An 11,408-nucleotide genomic window follows, 5' to 3' on the forward strand; every position below is an offset into this window, starting at 1 on the left:
GTGTGTGTGTGTGTCTCTGTGTGTGTATGTGTGTGACTGTTTGTGTGTGTGTGTGTGTGTAGGCCACTGTTGTCAAAAGTGAACAAAGTTGCAAAGTGAGGATGCATACTTTTAGTCCTGACCCTGGAAATCCCACAATGAGTCTGGTTAAGAGAAGAATGCGCTCTCCACCATGGCGGACGCTTATCAGTGGACGAGGAATGTTTGGGTTGCAGCCTGATTGCCTGTGACATGGCCTGCATGGTGCACAGCTGTGTGTGTGAAAGTATATGTGTCAGACTGAAGTGTGTGTGTGTGTGTGTGTGTGTGTGTGTGTGTGTGTGTGTGTGTGTGTGTGTGTGTGTGTGCTGGTGTTTAGGTGAAAGTGAAATTAGTCAAATAAGTGCGTCAGTGTGAGTTTGTATAAGTGACAGCGCTAATGTGAGAGGTGAGACAATGTGGGCATGTATATGTGTGAAACAGAGGAAACCGCTCATAGGTCAGTGTGTGTGTGTGTGTGTGAGTGTGTGTGTGTGTGTGTGTGTGTGTGTGTGAGTGTCTGTGTGTGTGTGTGTGTGTGTGTGTGTGTGTGTGTGTGTGTGTGTGTGTGTGTGTGTGCATATGTGCTATACATGGCTCTCATGTTTTCTTTTGTTTTCCAGCTGTAGATAATCTGAAGGCTAAGTTATATGGGCCATTTAACCATAGCTCATAATGCATGGAACAGTAAAATTGCACGGGACGACTCAAGCCATATGTTCCTGTTTGAATGCACAGTAAATATGTGTCAGTGAAAAAGAGTGTCATCGTGGTTCTCAGTAAAAAAACTGTGTCTGTCATGGGTGAGAGTTATGCGGAAATCCGACCGAGTATGTGTCAAATAGAAAATGTGTGTGAGTGCGTTGGCTGCCTTCCTCTCTGAAGTCAGGCTAAGACAAGGGCCGTAATAAGAAAACTGGCATGTGTTTGCAAACATCATGGGGTGCTCAGACTAAATGAACCTGACAGGCAATCTTCCGACATCCCATTGCAGTGATAATGTGCTCAACATGTTAGTACATTACATACACATAATACCAAAGCAAGTGGAACTGCATGAACCATTGCTTGTAAGGGACCATCAGTGCAGCACCGAAAAGCCTGAGACATCATTAAGATTTGTGATATATGGCATCAATAATCTGCAAGACCTCAAATGGCATACCAATGGCAAGATAGAACGTTAAATGTTCCATGGCCAACGTATGCACGAATGTGAATTGTGATTCGTGTATGAAATATGTCCAGTCCTCCATAACGTCCAACTGGGCCAGAGGAAGAGACTGGCCGCACAGGGAATATGGACTTGGCTGACGCAACAAAAACAGAGAACCTTCTGGGAGAGTGGTATAAATCTCCAAGTCTATCTCCCTCCAAAATCTCTCGGAGCTAAATAATGCACAACTCCTCAAAGCGTACTGTAGGTGGTCCTAGCACAACAGGGCGAGCCGTTTTTCCTGGTCTGACTGTGCCCTGCTTAATCTGTGTGGGGAGAGGGGAATATGAAGAAGGAGAAAAGAAACACACACACACACACACACACACACAAAAGAAAAGAACCCAAGCCCTTAGGTCAGCAAACGACTGGCTCGACCTTGAAGAGGAGCGTGAGCTCACTTCCTCGCCTACCACTGACACCTCGGGGCAACCGCGGAAAAGAGGGACATTAGCGGTCGCCTTTCTAGCTAAAAATACTGCACATACAGCTTCCCCATACATTTCCCACACATACACAAGCCCTCAGTGGAGAGGCTGCGCGGCTACGCTCTACTGGTGAGTCCAGAGGAAGAGACTCAGTCAGCGGATTGAGAAGGCAGCAGCAGTGGCGCTCTGTGTGGTCGAAAAACCGCCGAGCCAGAGGAGAAGCGGGTTGGGTTTGTTGTTCCACCAGACCAAACTTATTTGCCCTGACGGTGCAGGTCCAAGTCAGAGGGTTTATGTCTGACAGGTGAAAAAGAAAACGTGAAGGGAATAAGTTAAATAAAGAAGGGACGGCTTTGCATGGGAGAGAACCACTAACGAGAGCCAAGGCAAGGTGGAAAAATATCAGGACTGAGAGAGAATAGCAGGAGACAAAAAAACAAGAGGAGCATGAAAGGAAAGAGAGAATGAGAGAGAGAGATGAGAAAGAACGAGAGAGAGATGAGAGAGCATGGGTAGAAACAACAGAGAGAAAGAGGAAAGAGATGAGGGTGGGAGGGGATGCGAAAATGAAAGAGGGAGGAAAGATGGCGAGAGAAGGAAGGAAAAGAGAGGAGAGAAGTGGAACGACAGAGGATCTGCATCTGGAGGATCGTTCATCCCCAGAGAGGGACACTGGCTCTCGCACGGGCTTTTTGAAGTGGGGCGACCCAGCTTTCACCCACAGGATATTACTCCGTCATGGCCTCCTTATTAGTGCACTCTCCTGTCACCGTTAACAGCTGATCTGAGACCAGGGTTCTCGGATCGCTGCTTAATCCTTTTTGACTGTGAGTAATGTTTGGCAGCTGATCTCTGGCCAGCAGTTGCAGGGAAATTGTGTTATGTCTGTAAAACACTGTGTATGCTAACAGGAATTAATGCTATGGTGCAGCCCAAAAAAGTTTTTCCTTTAGGTTCGTGCATACATAGCATAACAACATCCACATGCAATAATGCAACAACAACGTCTACAATTACCTATTCATTTGGGCAACTTTATACATCCCTATACAGGCTAAAGCTACCTTTAGTTGTGTTATAGCGTACTGTAACGTCTGGCTTTAAACAGCTGTAATGCAGTCGTTCTGACAAGCACACCAATTGCTTAGCCAACCTTGTTCTTGCCCATCTTGAATAGCTCCTCTGGCTTTGCTGCCTCCATCCTTTCTGTTTTCGTTGTTTTAAACTTGTGATATCCATGATGAGTATTGAGTTAGTGAATTAGCTCAACATTGTGTGCTGATAACCATATAGAAAGCCGAGTAAAAAAACGAGTAGCCTATCGTGCCTGCGTCGCGTATTCTCTCCTGCTCAAACGTATTGTCTTGGCGTTAATTTTGATAAGTGTTCACTAACTTTTTACTTAATAGAAAATTGTAAATAGCCTATGTGATACTGTGCATAGTTGGAAAGGTATGGTAGGCCAATATGGTGTGAATATACACACACACAAGGTAAATTTTCTCTCGTTGTTGAGTGATGGTACGCACAGTGCGTACGGACGTATACCTGCAGGCGCGCCTTCCTCTGAACAAAGTTAGAGGGACTTTTGATGGTGTCCTTAAGAATGGGCAGCCATTTATAATAGTTTGACTTAATGACGTATACAGGATGTCCCGAGTCCTAAAGTGCCGTTTAATTGTTTTCCTTCTGGGAATAGGGAAACTCAACACCTATTTAATAAAAAGAGGCATTCTGCATTTGCTGAGAGTGGCTCATACAGTATACAGTGTGTGTGTGTGTGTGTGTGTGTGTGTGTGTTGGTGTTTAGCCTACTGTGTGTGTGTGTGTGTGTGTGTACAAAACGTCTCTACCAGGGGCGGACTGGGACCAAAAATCGGACCTGGCATATTTGGCCCAAGCGGCCCTCAAATCACTCGATTAGGTTATAGTTGACTTGTGCATGACTTGACGTTTTGTAGCCTACATTTCTGTCAGTCTACAGTCTTTTAGCCCATCTTTACTATGATAACCCTTCCAAGATAGAAACCTTATCTACTTTGAGAGACCAACCACCACTCATGCAATCAATGTTGAATTTTGGCCATCTGACGGAAACTGAGTCAACTGAATCAGTTAACGTCGATTTGACACTCTTTTGCTGTCCAGGTTTGCAAATCATTCATTTAGAAAATTTAAGTTGCGCTATTTGTTATTATAATCACAGCACGACCTTACTATGTTATCATTACCATATCATTACATTATCGCAATTAATAAGTCATCATAATCATCATCGTCAGGCGTCAGCATGGCATACATAGCCTACCTGCTCCACCACTGAGTTCTTATCATGTAGCCTCAACTAGGCTCGCTCGCACTCCCACCTGCACTGTCCCTCTGCTCTGTAAGCTTGCTTACATCCTCGTTCAAACTCAACGAACTTCAACATGTTGCTGACATGCTAGCCTACTTGCAATATTGTGTTTTTGAAGCTTCTACATTGGTGTTAATTTTGCACAATTGTCACTAGGCCTACCGGCAACCGCCGCAATTTCGTGTAGGCAACTTCGATTAACTTTTGATGCGCTCACAGTATCCTGGCTCTGAGACAAAATTGAAGGGGTGGGGCCTGACGTGAGCTGTTATTGGATCACTCCAGTGTCAATATGAAAATGTAACCAATGGGCCGCTGATTGTCCTTCCTGTGGGCCGATCGTTGGGCAAAATAATTATATCGCCTATTCTATCAGCCCAAAAGGTGCGTCGACCCATCGGGAAAATGCCCGGTATGCCAGATGGCCAGTCCGCCCATGGTCTCTACCTTATCTAGTTTGGGGAAGTCTTGGGGAAGTCTCGATCGTTTTGGAGGCATTTCCCCATGAGGCAGCTCTAGTGTTTATCACTTAGGCTATTGAATGCAAGTTCTCCCATCCCTTTCAGCTTGTTAATCTAGAGACACTTACAGCTGTTTATTTTCTGGGTGCAGTTGGGTGTGTCAGCATGTCAATATCGCCACTTCAACCGACGCCTGTTGCAGATTAGACGATGCAGCCACTTGACCCTTTTTCATCACTCGCGGAGCCGCCGAGCAGGAGCCTGTTATAATCCCGTAGAGTAATCGGTGCATCTCGCTGATCCTGTAAGCAAACTGTGCGGACATGCAGGAACTAGATGCCGTATATTGCATGCCACCACCTGTGTTGTTAATAAACCAGATAAATGGTATCCGATTAGATGCATCATGGTTTAGAGATAGGCCAGAGATGTATTGGATATATTCTGGGAAAATGGGCAAATGACACAGTCAAGCACGTCAGACAGACACTGACACTGACAAACACTGTTACTAAGTAATATTTGGGTAATGTTGAGAAATAGTGGCAGCGCTAAGTTGACGCACAATGACGGCAACTTTCTCATCTTTGTATAGGCTACTCCTGTTTCTCACATTTGAGGCGTAGGCCATCAATAATAGCCAACGATATCCTCAACCCATGTCACAGTGCATGGGCCCAGCAAAGGGGAAAGTGAGCCAGAACAAGTTGGAACAAGTCGTTTGAGGCAACTGTGCCGTAAATGATTAGCAGTCCTATAAACTCATGTTCCCATGCACACTCATAGCCTGAACTTTAACATTCCTAAATGATGTGGAGACTTTCCCCCAAGAACTTGTGTGGAGTAGGCTAGGATATGACAATAGTGTTTAGATATACAAAACAATCAAAACACACACACATTTTGTTCCACTGTGCCAACATTTGAAGTATTATCAGTCATGTCAGTTAGACGGAGCTATTCTGTGGTATTTTACATGTATCGATAGTAGCTTACCATGGTAAGAGAACATTTGCATTATCGAAAACATTGGTACAATACAAATCCTCCCCTCTTTAAACCTACATTAGGAGGGAGGAGAGAGAGAGAGAGAGCGAGAGAGAGAGAGAGAGAGTGAGTGAGTGGGCAGGACCGATTAGGACCGACCGAAGTCAAGTCGTGCAGGTTTTCCTCATGTCAGTTGAGCCTATCCCTCTGTGCGCGTGTGCCGGTGAGGTGATGTCCGTATGCAAGCTGTATGCGAAATTAAGAAGGTAAGCTCTTTTAAAACATCTGGTATTTCAATAGAAATAACGTTGTAACCCCATTCTAACAAGGACAGCGGACTACATGCAAAAGTAATTTATCACAAGCAGTTATTTTTTCAATATATTTTCAGTTTAGTAGAGTACAAATTTTGAACTCAAAGATCGATATTTAACAACGTACGGATTTGTACAGAAGCCTTTTCTAGTACTTCTCAGATAAACCGGTATACCTTTTTCATTCCGTTTTGATTATCTATCGCGAAAAGCAACGAAACCCCAGGGAGAAGTGTTGGGAGAGAGAAAACATGCATGCTAAAATAATACAAGAAAAGTCTACTTATGGCGATATGTTTGTATGTAATAGCCTAATACATCAGTTGGGTCGACGGTAGTTATTCATTTGAAACGCATTCTTTTTTATGTACATTTATTGTTGCACAGAAATGTTATGAAGTTGAACGTTGAATTTGAATTTACTCTCAACATCACAAATGCAGATCACCTTGCTTTCCTGCATTGTTCATCATCAGTATGTTTCTGGACCGACTGTTAAATGCTAACACATGTCTTGAATAGCAAATTCCTTGGCTCAACGTTTGATGGAATGTGACTCAATTGACTTAGCATGAAATGTTTTTTTCTGACTTAAATGGAAAAATAAACATTCTACCGAGACGATAAGACCTCTTGCCATCAGGTGTCAATTTCACGTAATGAGATGTGTAATCTTTACAAGACAGACGATAGTCTGCGTAAACTAACGAAAAGTATTTGGCACCTTTGACATATTGGTTCATGACAAGGCTATTGCGAACAGATGCGCTGGAAACGACAGTTGCCTATTGTACAGATTGGGCATGAATCCAGCAGTGGGCTATCAAATGAGCAAAAAAATATAGGCCTGTGTTATGTATTGGCAAGACATTCTGACGTTCTCAAAACTGTCCAAAGCCCAAGCCTGATGTGCTCAAGTGCTCCTGTTTTACAACAGCCTATTTCTAAATACTGTAGAGTATGTATGGTAGATCAGATTAACAAACAAAAATATTTTAAGTGATGGCATTAGTGATAACTTTTTATTTTAATGTGTTTTGACTTTATTGATCAAACTCCATTGCAATGTGCACAGCTTAGTTTGTGCAGATCGTAGTTTGCCAACCAGTGTAAAAATTGACAGGTGTTTATTGTGCAATATTTATTTGATCGTGTTGAGCTTCCAGTTTTGACACCCGTACTTTGTTGTGATTCTTGCAGACTGTGGACCTCAAACTGTGAAATAACTGTCAGTCAAACTGAGCTCAACACCACCACCTAGAGGTCAGCCGTCTAATGCCCCACCGGAGAAGTTGGAAGGGGATTAGTTTTGATCCTGCCACACCTACCCACTAGACACACTGGAATTACCTTTAAAGATTCAGTGATCGCTCAAACTAGGGCTGGGAGTGAGAAAAGTGAAGGTGTCAATCTTTTCGCCTCCTACCCCTCCCTTTGTGTCCTTCCCATCATGCTGTGCGCAAGGACTCCACAGTAGATCTTCACACCAGATCAGGACAACCTCCGCAAGAGCTGCAGCAGTGAACCATGGAGGCGTCCCGCGCGGCGTACATCGCAGCGTCCCCCACGGCTGCCCCCGCGACCTCGTCGTGCCCTCACATGCTGCGCTTCTTCAGCGAGTACCAGAACAACCTGGTGATCGTGGCGCACTACAACTACACGGGCAAGCTGAAGCAGGACAAGTACAAGGACGGCCTGAAGCCCGAGGCCATCGCCTTCCTGCTGGTGTGCCTGCTAATCGTGCTGGAGAACGCCGTGGTGCTGGCGGCGATCTGGAAGAATAAGAAGTTCCACCTGCCCATGTACTACCTGCTGGGCAACCTGACGTTCTCCGACCTGCTGGCGGGCTTCACCTACATGGTGAACATCGTGATGTCGGGGCCCAACACGCTCAAGCTCACGCCGCTGCTGTGGTTCCTGCGCGAGGGCGGCGTCTTCATCACGCTGGCCGCCTCCGTAATCAGCCTGCTGGCCATCGCCATCGAGCGGCACGTGACCATGGCGCGCTTGAAGCCGTACCAGGGCGCCAAGCGGGGCCGCATGTTCGCGCTGATCGGGGCCAGCTGGGCGCTGTCGGTGCTGCTGGGCGTGCTGCCTATTATGGGATGGAACTGCATGGGCCGGCTGGAGCAGTGCTCCACCGTCCTGCCGCTCTACGCCAAGAGCTACATCCTGTTCTGCGTGACCGTCTTCTCGGCCGTGCTGCTGGCCATCGCCGCGCTCTACGGGCGCATCTTCCGCGTGGTCAAGTCTAGCACGCGCCGGCTGGGCGGCAGCCTGCGCAAGAAGAGCCCGTCCGTGCGCCGCTCCCAGAAGTACATGGCGCTGCTCAAGACGGTCACCATCGTGCTGGGCGTTTTCGTGGCCTGCTGGCTGCCGCTCTTCGTGCTGCTGGTGCTGGACTTTGTGTGCCCGGCGCGGGGCTGCCGCGTGCTCCTCAAGGCCGACTACTTCCTGGGCGTGGCCATGGTCAACTCGCTGCTCAACCCGGTCATCTACACGCTGACCAGCAAGGACATGCGGCGGGCCATCCTGCGGCTGCTCTGCCGCCGCTGCCTGATGACCAAGGACGGCCGGGTCAAGAAGCTGGCCATGCCCTTCCTGGAGTGCAGCTTCAGCAAGACGGACGTGGCCTCGCACCGCTTGGAGGGCATGGAGACCACCATCTCGTCAGGGAACGTCACGCCCTCACCCATTAAGGCCATCCACCCCAAGCTCTTCATCAGCAAGTCCTAAAGAGAGGGGGCTCAGTCTCCCCTCTAGGGCAGAAGACTGTTCCTTAATAAGTCCTAAAGAGAAGGGGACTCAGTCTTCTCTCAAGGGCAGAAGTGTTCAGTTTGGCTGGTGCACCTGACTAAGACCGTGTTTGCACCATGCCAGTGCAAGAATGCAGAGCAGAGCAGCTCTGCATGGCCTCCAAGGTGATGCCATTTTAGAGGCAATCTGTCACATGTACTCTAGCAACTGAAGAAAGAGCAGGGAAAGAAATCACTTCCTTTTGGAGTTTTTTTTTACAAACTGATGAAATACCACTTTACCTGATGACAGAGTAATGTCATTATAGAGCATGGACTGAGACAGAGAAAATTATACTTTTTTACATGGACAACTTATGCCTTATTCTGCATTTCATGTTTGCACTAAACCTCTTATCTCTAACGTCAAGACTTTTTACCCTCTCTTCCTGTAAATGAGTTAGTCTTCCTCTACAAACGACCCTTTCTCTTCATTTCTCGTGCTTTGTATTTTTCTCAAGACGGAGCTTTGATTACGTTCTTGAATATGTGGTACCCCTGGACGTCGCTGGCTCGATGTCCCGGGCCACAGCAGACTGTGGTTGTAGATAACCTACTGTGACAGACTGTGAAGTGAATTCCTCGGCAGCGGTTTGCACACAGTCGGCCGCTCATTGGACACAAAGGCAGGAACTGTGTGGCGGAGTGAAAACGTTCCGCCACGGGCGCCCTCGCCTCGCAGCTCTGCCCAGACAGGCACTGTGGACGCAAGCAGCAGTGGAGTTTCGGAAGAGTGGCGAGGGCTTGATAGCACAAGTGTGATTTTAAAAAAAAAATAAAAAATCTAATTGTGCCTTTCACAATGCATGGTCTACTTTTTTCAGAAAGCGTACATTTCAAAAAGCATAAATTTCATTGTGTTGTAAGAGGATTGATCAGTTGCTTGTAGAGCTCCTCAAAAGACGTTAAGACCACAGTTTGTAACAGTCTGGCTTAACTGAATTGAACATAGATGGAAAAAATGTTGTATTGGCAGGTTTCAAATGTAGTAATTAGATTTATTGCCACCACTGCATAAACAAAGACGGTAGATGGTATTTATCATAATAATAAGAAAGTGTGCACATCTATAAAGGAACAAATATATATTGGGCCAACAAATTCTTGCCATTTTAAAATATTACCCTAGACTCGTGGTATAGTTCAAAAACAGTTTATGAAAGTAGTTCTGGTTTGTCTTCCAATGGATCTAAATGCATTGTGGCTTTAATGCAAATTCTCTGTGAAAGATATTATTTCATATTAATTGTGTGTATATGTATTATATTTTTTTTGAATAAAAGAATGTCATAACATTTTTTGATACAGTTGACCTAAATTATGGGATATTTTCATAATTGTGTACTTTCTAAAAGAAAATAAACAGAACTTCAACAGATTTCATTCATCCATGCCTTTTGGTCTATTCTTCATAATTCAGCTTGTTGAGTAATTTATTGTAAAACCTTCATAATTTAATTGTAATATGTATTTGAGCAGTCATTGTAGCCTTACATTTCAAAATGAATGTGCATTTGTTGTGTCTGTGTGCATGTGTGTGTGCATGTTGTTTGTGTGTGTCTGTGTGTGTGTGTGTGTGTGTAAATGAGCAGATCACGTGCTGAGGTTGTGGTTTACCACTTAAAGTACATGTCAGGAAGGGGCTCTCCTACCTCCACATCTGTTAATGACATTGCCCTACATTCTGGTACTTCTGCAAAAGTTCAGATGTTTCAGAAACAAAGCATCCTTAGTTCAGACCCAGTCTTTATATCATCGACAAATCTGCCTTTTTGGAAATGTGTGCAATCTTGCTTGCACTCAATGCTGCACATATTTCGGTCTAGACGTTTGGACCAAAATCTGTACAGCATTGCACACATTTTGTGACCACATTGTGGTCCAGAATTGTACCAAAAATTAATTTACGGAGTTCTTTACAATATACTTGTCGGTTTTCACAGTCAGGTTCTCTCCTTGACAGTAGTCTACTGTTCTTGTTTGCTTCATAGGATTAGTGTTAAGTGCTGTGCAAAAGCCTGTTAAAATGACAAATGATGTGGGATTTCCTCTTTCAGCTTAAAGGTTTCTCTATTATAAGAAAGTTAAAACACTGTTGTGGACAAAATCCCTTCTAAATTCCATGATATGCATGTTCTTGAGCACACCTCACAGTGCTTTCCGGCGCTTGAAAGACAAATGGGTCACTGGTTCAGATATGAAACACACAGCGAGCGAGCGCATAGAAAAGCACACACCACTTCTCGTTCGTGCCATCTCCCCTGTGGCTGGGTTAACCTAAATGGTAATGTGCTCGATGTGACGCCAATAGCCTCGAAGAAGGCGTGCTGCCTAGAGCCTTTACAGGCAATCTCGCCAACCTCAGTGCCACACAACGTAACCCTAAAGCAGTGCTGAGAAAAGCAGTGCTGCAGCACTGAAGCATCCACTCAAGCCACAGGTATGAGGCCAGCAACACGCGCACACACACACACACACACACACTGATAGACCTACATATACACACCTACCAAACTCACATATAGCTTGAGAACAGTTATTATCACACATATACATGCACATGTACATTTTCATACAAATAGCTGTTAACACACCCCCAACACACACACACACATATCACATTTATTTGTCTGTGCAACACTTTCAAACTATCAAAAATAGTACCACACGTACAAAACTCAACTCCAAACTCTATTCTCATATTCAAACTTGTGTATGACTCACTTTCTGTTTGAGGTTTTTTAGACTTGAACTGACTCCCACCGTTTGCCCCGTTCAACCACCACTTAAAGCAACTGCAGCCAATTAAAAAGATACAGTAAAATTAAATTGA

General features: G+C 45.1%; 1 protein-coding gene across 1 annotated transcript; it reads left to right on the top strand.

The window, feature by feature from the left end:
* Window positions 1-5,645: 5,645 nt before the first annotated feature.
* s1pr5b (sphingosine-1-phosphate receptor 5b) lies at window positions 5,646-9,889 on the top strand. The gene is made up of 2 exons (XM_048248398.1): window positions 5,646-5,732; window positions 6,981-9,889. The coding sequence occupies exon 2, from the start codon at window positions 7,308-7,310 to the stop codon at window positions 8,514-8,516; it is 1,209 nt and encodes a 402-aa protein (XP_048104355.1). The 5' UTR covers window positions 5,646-5,732; window positions 6,981-7,307; the 3' UTR covers window positions 8,517-9,889.
* Window positions 9,890-11,408: the final 1,519 nt, after the last annotated feature.

Source organism: Alosa alosa, chromosome 7 (genome assembly GCF_017589495.1).
Source record: "Alosa alosa isolate M-15738 ecotype Scorff River chromosome 7, AALO_Geno_1.1, whole genome shotgun sequence".
In the NCBI taxonomy this organism is placed as follows: Eukaryota; Metazoa; Chordata; class Actinopteri; order Clupeiformes; family Clupeidae; genus Alosa; species Alosa alosa.

Bases quoted from the DNA above. Each gene is read 5' to 3' on its own strand.
- s1pr5b (XM_048248398.1), top strand. From the start codon at position 7,308: ATGGAGGCGTCCCGCGCGGCGTACATCGCAGCGTCCCCCACGGCTGCC.